Here is a 17,989-nt window from a genome sequence, read left to right on the forward strand (position 1 = left end):
TGGATACAGTGGTGATATCGGGATATCTGAGCACAGAGTGCAGAATTTATCACAAAATAAGTCTGCTGATTGTAGTTTGAAAATACAATGTACAAGCAGTTATAATGCCCTAAAATTCATAATCACTGAACCACCCAGAACACCTCAGCAACTATTCAAAAAACCTGAGTACAATTCCATAGAAAGTTAATTGCATGCCTCACAGTTTGAGGTTCATGTCCATAAACGGTTTAGGATGAGCTATGTGCCAAATGTTAATACTCTGGGTTAGGGGTTTGATCAAATCATTAAACCTGAGTATGAACAACACTACTGGTGATGCTTACTTTAGCAAACACTACTACTGATAATCATTTCTATTAAAGCAATACAAAATGTATGACAACAACATGGTTCCAAGTAGCCCAGATGCTTAGTCATCCCTGGAAAATACTTTACAAGACAGCAGTTCCTTAGGAACACAAGCACAATAACGAAAGCAAGTATTTGCTGCGCTGTAGAACACAGGTTGTGTGATTATTGCGAAGGTCAAGAGTGTGGTCAACTGCTCCCCCTAGTAGTGAATAGAGGCAGTACACTAAACAGATAACTTGTTTAGTCTGAGTTCTAAAAGACAGTTTGTTCTGTTTCATTATGTCATTAAGCTGCTTGAGTGCCATTTACACACACTGATTTTAAAGGGACAGTTCACAAAAAAATTAAAAATTCATTTCTGTTTACTCAGTGATGTTGCTTGAAATTTGAAAAAAAAAACAAAAAAAACATGACTTTTCTATCTATTTAAATGAACATTAACTAAATATCCAATAAGCATTATAAAATTGTATACAGAAATATTAGATCAAAAACATCTTTATTCCAATAAAATTAGAATTAAACATTTAAAAAATATAATCTTCAATGAAGCCTTCACATTTTCAGTGCATAAAACAGTAAATGCACTACATAAATTCTCAAAACCATCTCTGCTGATCTGTGGGTCTTTGCATCACCCCAGAAAAACAAAAATGATTTGTCATACTTTTTTTTTTGCAAAGGCCGGACCTCATTCACCACAATTCATTCTTTGTCATTCTCTCATACACATATCGAGTAAATAGCCTAAAACACTTGCCAAATCAGTCACTCACACATGTGAGTATTCAACCAGTTTATAAAATGTCAATAAGACTTATTAAACAATCTCATAGTTATCACATACAGCATTCTTCAGATATACTTAGGTAGTTTTAAGTCACATACATATTATCTTATGAAATCGTGTCTACACTAAACACGAGCAGAGCATCAGATCTTTTGTATTTCAACTTCTGTGATAGATAGATAGATAGATAGATAGATAGATAGATAGATAGATAGATAGATAGATAGATAGATAGATAGATAGATAGATAGATAGATAGATAGATAGATAGATAGATTGATTCTTCAGTTAACCTTTTTAACCTTTTTGCTACGCTAACCATTGATTAACCATGTTTTTTTGTGGTAAAACTGTGGTTATACAAGTGGAAATCAATCTGCCAAAAAAACAAAAATAAAACCATGGTTCATTTTCATAAGGGAATTGTGAGATTTGCTCAACCCTAGTTTGAAGATAATCTTGTGGAGCAAGTAAAAAGGTTAAAACATCTTTTAACACCTCTAAAACTAGCTATTTTAAAAATAACACTTCTGGTTTTGTGGCACACACATCTGAAGGTGACTACTGAACCTCTGACTGACTGAAAGTCCTTCATTTTCAGTGACAGCTGGTGATTTGAGTTGAGCAGAGTGCCATGCGGCGACTGCCAATGGGAGTGCAGATTCAGAGTACACATAGAAATGCATACAAGAAACCAGCAGTGCAGAGACTCAGGGCCTCCAGCCATCAAAAGTGTATGCAGTGTGAACACCATCAAGCCACAATGTTGGACACGTCCGACGTAGACACTAAAAGAAAACGTCTGCTGTCTATTGTTAGAGACCCAGCTCCAGAGTCCAGAGGTTAAAGTGATACGAGGGTAGATGCTCTTCTTCAAAATCACTTGCAAGAAATGCAGACTTGAGATTTCATTTCAGTTCTTCATAGACAGCAGAGGTTGATGTAAACCTCAGCAGCACGGCGGTTGAAGCCTCGATGGATGATGCCAGACAGCGAGGGCAGCCAGTGTGACGTGATCTTTGAGCTTCAAAAACAATGAGGAGTCTATTAAATCTTACGAGGAGTTTCTTTTTCTTTGTGCAGTGTTCTTTCATAATTACCCATGTGATCCTGTGCCACAATAAAAAAGTTTTTAGTTGAAAGGGGGGGGAAAAGGTTTAAAGCAGCCAAGACACACAGCGCCTCGCCTCCAGTGAAGCCGTGTGGAGAAAACGTGTTTTCAGTGTTATTAGAAGATGCAATTTGTTTTGACAGGTCTCTGGCAAATTCTGTGTGGAAATAAATCAAAAGTATGTTTTTGGCTCTTTGCATCCCTGAGGGCAGTTCAAAGTCCTTCACAGTTTAAGGGAAGATGTGTCAGTGTCAGTGATGATTAGCTCCGCCTCCGCCACAGCCATTGGTCACTTTCACATGTCCGTCATTGTCTTCGGTCACACTGGTCTCCCCTTCCTCTTCCTCATCTTCTTCATTGTCACTTCTCTCATCTTTGGTTAACTATCAAGAAAAATGCATACAAGAAAAGGGTGGAGTTAAAAATAAACAACCATTTATAGTGAAAACAACATATAAGACTCTTATTTCTCGAAATCAAAACAAATTTGAGAAAGAAATTTTGAGTGGTGTTTACCCATGCAAAACTATTTTAGGGCGTTGTGGGTGGTTGTCAGGGTGTTGCTATGTGGTCTGAGTGTTTTTTACATGCCACAGTTTAATAGGTAAAACTTGCAATAAGGTTAATGCATTTACTAACAATGAGTAATATATTTGTTACATTATTTATTAAAGGGGACCTATAATGCCACTTTTACAAGATGTAATATAAGTTTCTGGTGTCCCCAGAATGTGTCTGTGAAGTTTCAGCTCAAAATACCCCACAGATCATTTATTATAGCTTGTCAAACAACAAAGCTGGAGAATCTCACGCAGCCAAAATGAGGATTGTCAGTAACAGTGTTCAGCCTTACATTGTTCAAACCGGAGTCGACACTGATTGAGAGACTCAGGAAGAAGTTACAACTTTTAGAATGAAACTGGATGTTTCTGAATGGATAGTGGATAAATTTATGTAGTTGCTGTGGAGTTGATTCAACTCATCCACTAGCATGTGCCGTCATGTTCATCTTTTATGCAAATCCAGCGTTGAATTGACCCTCGTTTGTGAAGCAGTCCGGCGTAAAATGACGGCATGACAACAACACTCTACTACAACAACTCTTCCTCTTCTCTAAAGCAGCCCAACATGGCCTCGCCCCCTTTATTGCGTGTTCTCGAGGGCGGGGTTTATGTACATTTTAGGGTTTGTGTCACTAAACTGGAAAGAAGCTCGTTGTAGTCCCTACCAGCTGTTTGTTGTAGTCCTTAAACAGCACATTTTTTAAAAAGCAAATATCTCCCTTTGCATTGAACTTTGAGCGTTGTAACTTTGTAGATGTTTTTTATGCTTGTTTACGTTATGCACGTTGGCGTTAACGCTGATCATTTACTTTGAATGGGTGACGTCATGCATTGCCGAACTGAATTGTGGGTTCCGTCACGTCACTTCACTCTCTTTGCTCGCAGCAGAAGTTGAAGATTTCTCAACTTTTCATGCGCCAACGCCGGCGTCAGCCAATCAGATTGCCTTACGCAAAGTCCCTAGCGCTGACACTAGCCATTTGTATTCATGCAACACCAGAAAGTAATGTGATTGGCTGTTATCACTATAACGGTCGCGTCAGCACAAGTTTCAGATGCCCTCCGTCAAGCGTTGATGCCGACATCAAGCGTTACTGATGTGGAACAACACAAGAGTAAATAATTAATGACAGAATTTTCATTTCTGTCAGGACCACTATCGTCAAATATGATTGATAATGCATAGAGTTTGTATATGGTTCTGTTCTGGACAAGAACTCCCTGTGCATCCATGCAGCCTAGCATGGATAAGAGCAGGGAGAGCAGCAATAATCCCCCCGAGGGTAAACAGAACAGAACCAACATATGCAGATATCATTAATGTCAATAATTTAACGTACACATATTTCAAGAATTAGTCAGATTCAGGGGAATCATAAGGCCAAATCCTGATAATAGCTGATAATACTGAGGTGCTCATATATGGTTGCTGTGATAGGCGTTGTATTCCTATAGGTTGACGCGAGTCACCTGGAAGACAGCTGATGTGAGCTTGACTGACGTGACCTGCCAGAACTGACGCTAATGCTGGATTTTTGGGTGAACTAACCCTTTAACAGATCCAACTTTTGATTTTAATACTGTATTAATAAATGTTAAAATGAACTGAGACTGATGAATGCCTTAAGAAGTATTTTTCAATGGTTAGATCATGTTATTTAATGTAACTACAAATGGAGCCTTACTCTAAAGTGTTACAGTTTACAGGTTTGTTTACATCACTAACCAAAAGTATGTTGCATATATAAGCAGTAGGTTTATCTTAGCAAACATTTGAAAATCAAACAATAAGCAAGCTAATCTTTGAACTTCCTATACTTTGCAAAACCAAAATGAAAACCACAACATCTGAAATCTGAAAATACAGCCAATCTTGAAACATTAACCTAACGAGCCATTTGTAGAAACCAGATGCGCAAATACACAATCCATCATCCATAGTAAATGAATCCGAACAGTCTGATGTGCACTAAATCACGACTAATTAGGTCCCTTTGAGCAACAGGCTGCAGGTACACAGAGCAGAGAAGCGATTGAATCTGGCATCCCTCATCCGCTCTGCATTTGCGAGAGATCATGTACGTTGCCAGAGCAATCACTCTTAAATTATGACTCACCTTTTTCAATAGACTGAGCTGGAGTGAAAACAATGGAGCACTAAACACAGGCTGGCAGGGCTTATTTTAATCAGAACACGAGTGTAATGGGAAATAACAGAACAACGGCGAAGACGTGGATAACTCAGTCACCGCTGCAAGCTCGTGTCATCATTTGTGTTTGGAGTATAATTCATGCAGGATGACTTTGCCTGTAACTGCAAGTAAATGCATTGCATAGGCCTTTGCTTCACATTAATTAAGGCAGTGTTTCCTACAGGATTTTGCTGTTACAACAAGGAAGCACTCACCCAAAATTACTTGTTAAATATATGCATCCTTAAAAGTACTTTAGCGTGTGTGTGTGTGTGTGTGTGTGTGTGTGTGTGTGTGTGCTCGTTTTTGTGATTTATGAGGACACAAATTTGTATAATGACATGGGTATTACACTGGTATTACGATGTAAACATGAAATATGAGGACATTTCATGAGTCCTCATATTTAAAATAGGCTTGAAAACATACTAAACAATGTTTTATTAAAAATGTAACAATGCAGAATGTTTTCTGATTGGTAGGTTTAGGGGTAGGGGGATAGAATATACAGTTTGTACAGTATAAAAACCATTACGCCTATGGAATGTCCTCACTAAGATAGCAAAACAAACCTCTGTGTGTGTGTGTGTGTGTGTGTGTGTGTGTGTGTGTGTGTGGTGTGTGTGTTTGTGTGCGTATATTATGTATGTATGTATGTATGTATGTATATATATATATATATATGAAGAGTTTCGTTGCAAAACGAGATAACTCCGTTTTTAACATTTTTGTCAAAACATGTTTATTATTATGTTATCATGTTATTATTTTGTTTTATGGTGCTACTTAGCTGTATTTTTTAAGTTATGAAGGTTTAAATCAAAACAAACCAACTGCAGTTGAATTGATATTAATTGGAATGCACAACCAAAAAACAAGATTTTTGAAAAATTAAAAAAACTGAGTTATCTCGTTTTGCAATGAAACTCTTCATATATATATATATATATACACACACATATACACATGCATATACATACACACACACACACACACACAACTGAGCTACAATAAATATTTTTATTAAAACATTTTTCAGAAAACACTAGCCTACAGTAATGTTAATGTTGAAGCAATGACAGGCCATGACTACAAAACTACAAAATGCAGGAATTTCTTCCTCTGAGATGAAAACGTGACTAAAAACTCATCCGTTGTGTTAGGTATAACACTTAAGCCCTGGGTATACTTCGTTTTTTTATGCGTACAATAGTGTACGCGCACATTCGAACGCACAGCCTCGCAAAGTAAACTTCACTTGACTCTTATGTAAACACAGACGTTCAGTTTTAAACAATCTCTTGCCATGAGTTACAACCTATTTGTATTCTTTCATGCTAGAGTTGTTCAAATGAGGGTACTTTCTAACCTCTTCGCACAATCTGTCATCTATGTAGGCCTCCATTGTCGCTGTAGCTTGCACGTGTTCCGGTCTGTTCTGTTTATGCAGGTTTTTTCGACTTCCTTGTGAATCGACGCCCCCAGGGCACGGTTGCCACCTTGTGGATAAACTAATTACTGCAAAAAAATTAAATGCACATGGAATCACGTCTCCTTTACGACTCCGAGTAATCCCATTGGTTCAACAGAGTAGGGGTAATGGGTAGTATTTTTAGAGCCTGATTAAAATTCCTGCAAAATCACGTTATGATGCATTATAATGCATTATAATGACCATTATTGTCTTTTAAATTACATGGTTCATATACTAGTATATAGCTGAAGCTATAGGTTGTGAGATCATGCATTTCGCGCTCTTACTGTTTTTTAGTTAGCTTATGAAATTAATGATGTTTGTGCGTACTTAGCATGACAATTAATTTTTTTTAAATTATAATTGTGATATTATATACAGTATACCACATTGCTATTATTGTGTAAAATTAATATTAAATTACTTTTAAAGAACATAATATGTTGCAACTATTCTTATCCTTATAAAAACAAAATACATTTTTAGGCATGGCTGTCTTTTCAGTTTATTTTATTATGCAATACATAGGCATTCATTTTATATTTCAAGCATGCTGTTTGTGCAACTCGATTTCTAATGACATCAGCGGTGCGCGTACAGTGCAAGCGTACTCTTCTGATGACGCAAAACGTGAAGTATACATTACCAAACTGACAAACTGGAAACGACCATATTCAACAGCAGTGTTAATCTCTATTTCCGCTCACGCAGCACTTAAATGATTACACGCAGCATTATTACAATTGTGTTCCTGGGCTGTACCAACCCACACTGGTATAACCAGCATTATGGGATTGTTAACTAGACCAGTAAAGCCAGCACTGATGCAATTATAATAACAATAGGAAGTGGGACAATAAATGAAACTGTCATAACTGAAACGGTACCAGCTCACAAGACAGCGTATATATAGACAACTTTTTTTCTAAACAGCTTTAGTCAGGAACTCATGAAATAAAACAGTCCTTTCACATGCAGGTCAGAGCATCCAGAAATGTATCCAGACTGAATATAAGGCACGGTTTTAAAGTCATACGGCCTCGGTTCTGTCTATTGAGATGATTGAGAACTAGCCAGAGGGTGGTAAAGTAATAGTGTTAATGGTATTTGTTAGTGACACATGGCCTACGGGCTGTTTTACTCTTAATTTTGAGTCATTTAGATCTGCTGCACCTGGAACGATTTTATAAATGGTTTTATAATGTATTCAGGGCTTTTCACGCAACACTTAACCCCAGGCTAATGTCTTTTTAACCCTGGATAAAGCAATGTTTCACACTAGTAATTTTGAAAAGGGTTAGCGATGCTTTTAACCATGTGTTATAAAGACCTGTAATTAACTGCAGTGCCAAACGTATTAAGTGCCAAAATGTTATAGGAGTTCTTTAGCAACAGACAACCAATCATAAACTGCCTCAATGCTTGCCTCATTAAATATAGTGAGCTTTGTACAATCACAGATGTTTTGTGTTAAACATATTGAAAAGTGATGCATACGTTCATCTGCATTTCACTTTCGTTTTGTCCTTGTATTTGTACCATGTTTTAAAAGATTTACATCATAACATTTACACAGACGCACAAGCAAATATAAACACAAATCACATACAGTAGTCTATTTGCCAAATCAATGTTATTTACTGCATAAATAAAGATAAATAAATAACCCAGGGTTTACAAATGTACAGTAAGAAATCTCAAAATACATCTACACAAAATTAATTCCCAAATATTGTATAAGTATACTTACTAAGTATGATATATACTGAATGATGTGTATGAATGATTATCGTGAATTTAAACAAATTGCCAAATGTAAATGTAGATCAACTTACACTTCCGAAAAGGAACATCTTCACCATACGTAGAATCAGATAGGCCCAGAATATGTGGAGCATCAACAGGATGACAAGCATGAAGTTAAAAAAGTAATATCCAAAGAATGGAGGGTAATAGTCAGGCGGGTAAACCCATGTGCAGTGAATGATCCTGGAATAAAGATACATGAGACAATATAAAAATGAGGTTTTTACAACCTTTCATAATATCGGTAGGAATAAACAAATAATGCACATACTGTTTGTTATATAAACTACACCTGAGACTCATTATCAGAACTCAAAGATGGAAGTAGTCATACATAAAATTCTCACCAAAATGGAAAGATTATGAGTCGTGTGACTATGAAGATAATGGCAAATACCACAAAGATGCCATTGCACGTTCTTTCCCATTTGGCATAGTTAAAGATCTTGGCGGACTGCAGAGAAATAACACAAAAACAAACAGGTGCAGTTTCAGCTGTAGAGCAGTAACCATATGAAACTAATAAGAACATCAGTCATTCAATTTGCACTGTATAAAGTCACCATGAAATCAAAATCTTGTTCAAAATCCTGGAATACTGGAGTGTTTATTATAAATTATTTGTCAGTGCACATTATTATTATTATTATTATTATTTTAATTCACATGCATTTGTCATCTTTAATCAAAATATCTTTCCCTCCCTCTTGCGGTGACACCTCTTGTCTGATGATGTGTTTACTGGCGTGAGGGCGTAAATAAACCTAATCCATGGACATGCAGCCAGGAGTCGTGTTTCCTGACATTTAACGTTATATGTGCCTGATTTGACGCCGGGGAAATACATAAAGCAAATCTGGCTGTGAATATTTTATATAACTACAATATCGGTAGGTTTAAATCTGCTTAATCACTTATATCAATGTTATATCGTCATATTGTCCAGCCCTAAAACATATATAGTTTTATAGTATAGTTTTTGACAGTGTTGTTTATTTAAAAACACCCAATTATGCATAATATAAGATGGAAAATATTTAATTGATGAGTCGTCAACATAATATATAACAATACAATATATAAGGTATGATTTTACCTCAAAATCCAACAATTCGACACAAAATGATAACTGCAAATCCACGTTTCTCTGCTGGAGTCCAGCTGTTTCTATGAATTGCAGTGATCCATTTGCTTCTTTTTCTGCTGCTTTCTCTAGTTTTTAAATATATACCTCAGGGTTTGTGTCAAATCTATAGTACAGTCAGCCGGAAAGCTCTTTCCCGTTTTGAATGTGTTTTGTGTGTTTTTCGCGACATTCACGCTGAAAACCATTGCTGCTGCTCAGTCTTTTGCCACTCAGCCTGCGTAACCGCAGTCCTAACGGTCGACGGTGACGTCACGTGCATACCCTCTATCCACAAGTTTCCTACGCCCCATGAGGCCTTGCGTCAAACGTGGGAGTGTCTTCCGGTTCTAAGTAAACAAGCTAGACGTGACACTCATTCATTCAACAGTTGACAGTAATTCAAGATTTAACGATCCAAACTTGCGAACGTTTGTTTTTTACCTAAAGATTTAAGATTCCGGCATCAATATTTGAACAATGTTTTACAATAAAAAATGTTACAGTAATAGTAATTTTAAAAAAGAAAACACAGACCTATTCAGTTGCGCCTGCTTCCTTTTATTTGCGATCACAAGAACGCAAAAAACAACTCCACTAAGGCTTTTAAATCCAAAGGCTTACACATTTAGAAATATATTGATAACATACCCTATGTTTACGTCACTTTTCTGAGCATTTCTATTTATTTTCCTCTAAATTATGCGATGATTGCTATCCGAGGATGTTTGCGCGATCTCTTCGTCTATCCTGATCCTTTCAGCCAGAGCAACAGAGGGAGCTCATGAGAAGACAACAGGAGTTATGAGTTATACGAGTTAACCGGAGTGTGTGAATCTGTGAAAGATATGCATTTGTCAGGAATCAACAGGCACAGGGAAGAGACAGATAAAACATTAAACCAATTAAATACACGATTATAATCACATAAGAATTGTCTTCGTTCCTCAAGCAGTCTCTGATATTTTCCATAAACGTGTATTTATTATCGCAGTGGTTAACATAAGTAGCCTTTAGCATCGCATATATGACAGTGGAAACGCGACTGGCTCTGGCACGCACGACACGTTAGGAGTCAATAATATCACATCATAAGGCTTTGGTGCTAGCATCAGTGACAGGTGAAGTACAGACAGCGGGTTGTTCAAGTATTGCAGGGTCAGGATGCTCTTGTAGTCATGCAGCAGCACTTTTGTGGAAGGTCAGTAAAGTAAAAGAGCAATTAAGGGCACGTTTATTGTATTGTGATATTATTAACTAATAATGTAGTAAACTGAGATGTTGTCCCTGAGCACCGTAACGACATCTCTCATAAAGATTTGCAACTTTACAAAGTAAACAATGATCCAAAAAACACTTAGCCTCTTCGCTAATTAGCACACAAAATACCATTGCAGGCTGCTTCCGCCGCCTCACCGGAAGTTGTACCCACGTTCTCTTTTACAGTAGCGCCGACGCTTTTCAAGTGAGCAGCACGACGCCAGGCCCGGATTGGCTAATCGGGAGCACCGGGAGAATTCCCGGTGAGCCGGTCAGTTTATTTGGCCGCGAAGGCCGGTGTTGTCATGGCACTGGGTTGAAATATGGATGCTCTAGAAACTGTGGACGCGGCAAAATGTAGCCTACTAAGCTGAGTAGCCTAACTTTTTCCTAAAAACCATTCAGTGACGGATTTAGGCCTGGACGGCCCAGGGCGGCACGGGGCACCCGCGCAAGAAAAAACAAACAAACGAATGCGCGATCGGGTTTTTACCGCTCATTTGCACGCAATGGCAATGATATCATGTCACTCGGTGGGTAAATTAACCTGGACTCGGAGTGTGCGCCCGGAGAAGACAACTCACTCAAAAGTATAAGAGAAGAAGGGATGAGGTGACGTCTGTGGGGACAGCGGGACAAGTTCTAAATCAACGCTAAATTATGGTAAGGCAAAAGGTCTAAGCCACTGGAGGCCGATTTATGTAACGTAAATAAATAAAAAGGAAAACATGCAAAAGATAAAGGCATGTATGCAGCTTACTCATATCGTAATAATAGTAGGCAAATAATAAAATATGGCCTATCACTTATGTTGCTTGCTATGCTATTACACATTGGCCAACAATATTGATTTTTCTGTCCAACTAGCTTAAATGGGTTTTTATAACATGTAACTTTTTTTTATATAAACGTAATAGCCTACTTTAATATTTTACTGTAAAGTTGTGCAATTTTGTAGGATTTATGGTATTTTGTGTTATTTATTTGCCTCAATTTGTAATAATTTAAGTATATACATTTATATAAAATAGCAAAATTTTATGTTAAATCCACTTTAATAAAGACCTACATTTCTAAATTTTATTCATAGTGATAGACATGAAAAATGTGCCTGGGTTAATTGGAGGATTACTGCCATCTACTGGAAAGCAAACACTTAATGAAATTAAAATTAAAATAACGTGAATTTTTAACTACAGCCACTAGATGGCTAGAGAATTAATCAATGGTTCACATTATAAAATCATTATTATAAATGGTTCACATTATAAAATCATTATTATAACTATAAAAATAACTATATCAAATTTTTGCATTTTTTGTACTATCATTTGTACTATCATGGGTATTTAAAGATATTTTTGAAAATTACAATTATTTACAAGGTTGTAGAGAACAGTGCACTATTGCAGACTTATATACTGAGGTTTTAATTACATTATTTTAATATAGTCAGTCGTGAATTAAAGTGGGCCGGTCTAAGGCATGAAACTCCAGGGCTGAAAATGAGTCCAAATCCGGCCCTGCACGACGCATACGTGATGCTGTCGCAGGAGCCGGCCAATAATAAGCCAGCGTTCGGACGTAAACACGGAAGTACTGCAATGTGTCTTCAACTTAAACAGCATAGGAGAATGACAGGGTAGAGAGGAAATTTGTTGAATAAAGTCGTTATTTTTGTTTTAGTTTTCTCATCGCTTCATTACATTAAGGTTGAACCACTGTAGTCACGTTGACTATTTTAATGATGTCTTTACTATTTCTCTGGACCTTGAATGTGGTAATTTCGTTGCTTTCTCTTGAGGATAAAAAAACCTCTCAGATTTCATCAACAATTTCTTAATTCGTGCTCAGAAGATGAACGAAGGTCTTGCGGGTGTGGAACGACATGAGGGTGAAATTTTTATTTTTTTAAACATTCTTAAAGACAGCATTAAAAAGATAAAACCCTAATAAAAAGGTAAAGTGGTAAAAGCCTAAAAAAAAGAATAATCAAATAAAATAATCATATTTATCATATTATTAACCTCCAAAAGAATGTCTGAAGAATCGTGAATAAGCATGACCAGGGTCCCGACCCGGATGTAGTTTCCACACCAGGAGAAAGCCAAGAGTGTCAGTGTGGCCCAATGATGGATGATCTGTTCTTTAAAGTCCTGAAATAAAATCATGTTCACAATCATTCTCTGTGAAAGAAGTAGATGAGATCTGTATCTGAAATAAAAACAACAAATCAATCTAGTTTTAAATTATAGATTACAATAGCTTTCAGTTTATTTCTTTTTTTAAAATAATAACCAGATGTTTATTCTAGGATATGTGATAAAAGGTCAGGCTCAAACAAAACATAGTTCAAAGTTTAATTTTAAAGATTTTAATTGGTTAAAATCCTGAGGGTATAATCATGCAGAATAAGATCACATGATACTGACCTTTCGTTTGACATCGAATGTTATTCTGAGCACGAGCGACAAATAGAAGCTCATCTCCACAATATAATACCAATACTGCGACTCTAGCATGGACTGCAGATGCAAAAACACAACAATAAGCTTTCAGAGAAAAGCACAATAACAAGGTATGACCACCATTACATTTTTATGATGGAAAATGACTCTGATTGATCCGAGATACAACTCAATGTGAGTTTTATGTAATTCATTGTGCTTTGATGCAGCGGGAGTTTGAAGAGGGTGCTTTTTTTTGAGTGATTATTCTAGGAAACTCAATGTTTTGAGTGCCAATCTGGATGACATCACTGTTCTTTTGATTACAACCTGGAACTAACGAGTGAACGGTTCCAAAAAAACTCTTCAGCTGAGCCAACACAAACCATCTTTCTTCTAAATATGGCCATGTTTGATTTGGAACAAGCGTGAACATTACTATCTGCCTTATTTATTAGCCATGTCGTAAATTTGAGCATTGCGTGAACACTTTATCGGGGCCGGGTCAAAGTGAGCAAATTCACGCCTGCTCTTATTAGTGCAAGTAATATGAACAATAAAATATCCCTTGGAATAAATACAAGCAAATTAAAGATCTGAAGTCTGGAACTTACCTGTTTGGGATAACCATTCCATACCTCCCGCAAATTATAAAACCAGGGTTTCTGTGATAAATAGATGAATCAGTTAAAATACTGAACAGCTGACAGCAAAATCTATGACAACATGGCCTCTAAACAAAGTTTAAACTCTAAACTTTATTTTCTGACATGAGAAATTAGCTGTTTATTTATGTATTTATGACAGTTTCTAGAGCTGCAATGTGACTGTGTTCTAAAACCTAGTGTGCTGCCTACTTAGGCAGCATTTTAAGGCATTGATGGGATGATCCCAACACAAAGACTGCTCCCAAAGGCAATCCCATAATGCAGTGGCTAAGAGGGCCTCAAGATGACTTAAAATGATTTAAAACCAACTTTAAAAGGACTAAAACAATTAAATATCAAGAACAACAACTGTTTTGTTTTTTCTGTTTGTTTGTTTTTCTTTCAATTTGAAGAACCAAGGTTCCTATAGTGTTGGAAAACCTGGATGTGTGAAGATGCCTGATTTTAAAAGTGCGATTCTAGACCTGGAAAAGTCAATAAATTAAAACGCCATAAGCATTTTTATCTATATGCAATTTTCTAGTTTTTCCAAGAAATGGCAAAATATTTTGCCAGGTACACTCTAAAAAATGCTGGGTTAAAAACAACCCAAGTTGGGTTGAAAATGGACAAACCCAGCGATTGGGTTGTTTTAACCCAGCGGTTGGGTTAAATGTTTGCCCAACCTGCTGTGTAGTTTTATTTAAACCAACTATTGTTTAAAAATTGCTATATGGCTAGCTTAAAATGAACCCAAAATAGTTGGGAAATTAAAAACCAGATGCAATTATAGGCAACAATAATAGACAAAAGGTGAATGTTTATTAATAAGCTTTAATATTTTATTAATATAAATGTAATAGTTTAATAGTTTATTAATATAAATGTATTAATAAGCAATTTAATAAATGTTTATTAATTATAATAATTATTCATTGAACATTAATAAATGTTCATTTCCAACATACTTTGGGTAAATTTTAATTAAGCAATACAGTAATTTTTAAACAATAGTTGAGTTAAATAAAACTACCCAGCAGGTTGGGCAAACATTTAACCCTACCGCTGGGTTAAAACAACCCAATTGCTGGGTTTGTCCATTTTCAACCCAGCATTTTTTAGAGTGAAAGTGAGTAAAACCATTTTTTTTTTTTAATCCTTGTCCTCATCCCTAAATCACAAAAAGAGTGGGATCCCTTAAGAATTCATCATCCATTCAGCTCCGGAAGCATACATTTTGGTTTTAGTTACTTTTTAAATTTACAGAAACCGGTAACACTTTAGAATAATGGTCCGTCATTAATAAACTATAAGGCAGGACTAATGAGTAGTACTACATTAACACTTCAGCTACTACTATTAACTAATATAGAAACAAGCTTAACTAATCTGTAAGTAATATCAAATTTAGGACTAAGATAGTTCCTTATTAGCTAATAAATAATTAGAGAATGAGATTGGCATCATAAAGAACTAATAGATAACTATGACAAATGATAAAGAATTACTAATTAATTACTAATCACAACATTAAAGTGTTTCTTGAAGATTGTCCTTTTTTACTCTCAACATGGTCATAAAATGCATCACTAATTACTCAAGTACCTAGTCATTCTTCAAGAACTACTAGTGATCTGGACCATTATTTTAAAGTGAAAAAGATGTTTTTCACTTTAAATAATGGTCCTGTTCACTAGTAGTTCCTGTATAGTGACTAGGTAACACTTAATGATGCATTTTATGACTATGTTCAGAGTAAAAATTATGACTGATTACGTCTCAGACACACGATAATGTTCTTTATAATTTGTCCTTTAGTTAATAGTTATTAATGATGGTAATCTCATTAGGTTATTATTGATTAGCTAATAAGAAACTATCTTCTAAATTTGATATTACTTACTGATTAGATAAGTTTGTTTCTATATTAGTTAATAGAAATAGCTGAAGTGTTAATGTAGATTAGTCCTGTATTACTTCCTGCATGGTTACTTATTAAAGGTGCCGTAGAACGTCTTTTCAAAAAGATGTAATATAAGTCTAAGGTGTCCCCTGAATGTGTCTGTGAAGTTTCAGCTCAAAATACCCTATGCACCGATTCAGGCTGCGTGGCCCCTTTAAATCTCGCGCTCCCTGCCCTCCCGAGCTCTCGACTATAAGTGCAGTTATACAGTGCATAAAGTTCACACAGCTAATATAACCCTCAAATGGATCTTTACAAGATGTTTGTCATTCATGCTGCATGCATGCGTCGGATCATGTGAGTATAGTATTTATTTGGATGTTTACATTTGATTCTGAATGAGTTTGATAGTGCCCCGTGGCTAACGGGCTAATGCTACACTGTTGGAGAGATTTATAAAGAAAGAAGTTGTGTTTATGAATTATACAGACTGCAAGTGTTTAAAAATGAAAATAGTGACGGCTCTTGATCCGCGAATACAGTAATAAACGATGGTAACTTTAACCACATTTAACAGTACATTAGCAACATGCTAACGAAACATTTAGAAAGACAATTTACAAATATCACTAAAAATATCATGTAATCATGGATCATGTCACTTATTATTGCTCCATCTGCCATTTTTCACTATTGTCCTTGCTTGCTTTCCTAGTCTGATGATTCAGCTGTGCACAGATCCAGACGTTAATACTGGCTGCCCTTGTGTAATGCCTTGAACATGAGCTGGCATATGCAAATATTGGGGGCGTACATATTAATGATCCCGACTGTTATGTAAGTATGTAAGTGTTAGGTTGAGATTCGCCTGTTCTTCGGAGGTCTTTTAAACAAATGAGATTTATATAAGAAGGAGGAAGCATTGGAGTTTGAAACTCACTGTATGTCTTTTCCATGTACTGAACTCTTGTTATTGCCGAGGTAAATTCAATTTTTGATTCTAGGGCACCTTTAATGATGGACCATTATTCTAAAGTGTTACCCAGAAACCATAAGCGTCCTTGGGTTAAAATAATTTTGAAAACAAATTTTGTTGTGGATAATGGGGGGCTTTGGAGTCAAAATGGTTGAGAATGAATCACTGCCATAATGCATTGCAATATTTAAATCTGAATGCAAGTATATGTATAAATCATGCAGTAACAAAAGAAAGAATCAATATAAATAGTTCAGTTTAATTAAGAATAAACTAGTTTACCCAATGTTTGTCTGAACTATGTATCGTGTCATTAACTTAGCAACATGATAACACCAAATTCTATTAAAATCAATCGTTAGTGGCGTCCTTCTGGGCGCTGTCTATGCATTTGTATGATGCTGCCTATGTTGTGTATGTTTCAAATCGATCTGTATTTCCCACAGTGCTCATCTGTAAGAAGCTTCACTCACATTAGATCTCTCAGTCCCTGAGGGCATCATAGAGCTGATCACAGAACAGTTTCAATGGTCCTAATCATGTCAATCATCAGTACAGGAAAACAGGCAAAATTTTCACATATTTCTTACTTAAGATATGCAGAAGGAAACACGTTAACAGGTTCATTTTAAAAGGAAATCTGTGAGAAGATGGAGAGGATAAACTTACATCATACAGGGCTATGATTCCACCAATGAACGCCCCCAGATAAAACACCATCCGCCAACTATAGAGACAACCCAACAGAGAGGAATGCTCATGTGATCAGGGATTACATTCAGATCAAAACAACTAATCAACACTAGTCTGGACAGTGGAAGCACACAGCAACAAGTCAGCAACCACTTGGGTTTCGGGCCTTGTTTAGACTTAATGACCACTGCAGTGCATTGTGGGTATTACATACCTGTATGGAACAGTGTTTAACAGGTAATGCTTTAAAATAAAAGTTTTGTTTGTTAATATTAATTAACTATATAGTTAACATAATCTAAGAATTAACAATACTTCTGCGGCATTTCTTATCTTAATGTTAATCTCAATATTTCAGATCAAAAAATGACTGTTAACATTTTTATTAACTAACATTATCAAAGGTTAATAGTAGCCTACATACTGCTCATTGTTAATGTGAGTTAATGGATTAACTAACGCTAACAAATGAGACCTTATTGTAAAGTGTTATTGTTTTATAAAATAAAAACAGTAAAAAAAAAATTTGATAAAAATAAATACATTTTTCATCTATTTGGATTATTGTAGGCTATAGCTTAGTCAGACTCATTGATGAGTAATTTGGTGATTTATTAATGAAAATAAAATATATATATATATATATATAT

General features: G+C 35.9%; 1 protein-coding gene across 2 annotated transcripts in view; it reads right to left on the bottom strand.

The window, feature by feature from the left end:
- Window positions 1-836: 836 nt before the first annotated feature.
- The window catches only part of cers3a (ceramide synthase 3a), a 31,249-nt gene continuing 14,096 nt past the window's right edge, over window positions 837-17,989 (bottom strand). For both annotated transcript variants that reach the window (XM_048183794.1, XM_048183795.1), the window contains exons 5-11: window positions 17,316-17,373; window positions 13,735-13,785; window positions 13,106-13,198; window positions 12,701-12,829; window positions 8,638-8,744; window positions 8,320-8,473; window positions 837-2,638 (exon numbers count right to left, since the gene is read on the bottom strand). In XM_048183794.1, the coding sequence (XP_048039751.1) occupies window positions 2,507-2,638; window positions 8,320-8,473; window positions 8,638-8,744; window positions 12,701-12,829; window positions 13,106-13,198; window positions 13,735-13,785; window positions 17,316-17,373 (724 nt within the window). In that variant the 3' untranslated portion in view covers window positions 837-2,506. The remainder of the gene's footprint in view (window positions 2,639-8,319; window positions 8,474-8,637; window positions 8,745-12,700; window positions 12,830-13,105; window positions 13,199-13,734; window positions 13,786-17,315; window positions 17,374-17,989) is intronic.

Source organism: Megalobrama amblycephala, linkage group LG3 (assembly GCF_018812025.1).
Source record: "Megalobrama amblycephala isolate DHTTF-2021 linkage group LG3, ASM1881202v1, whole genome shotgun sequence".
NCBI lineage: Eukaryota > Metazoa > Chordata > Actinopteri > Cypriniformes > Xenocyprididae > Megalobrama > Megalobrama amblycephala.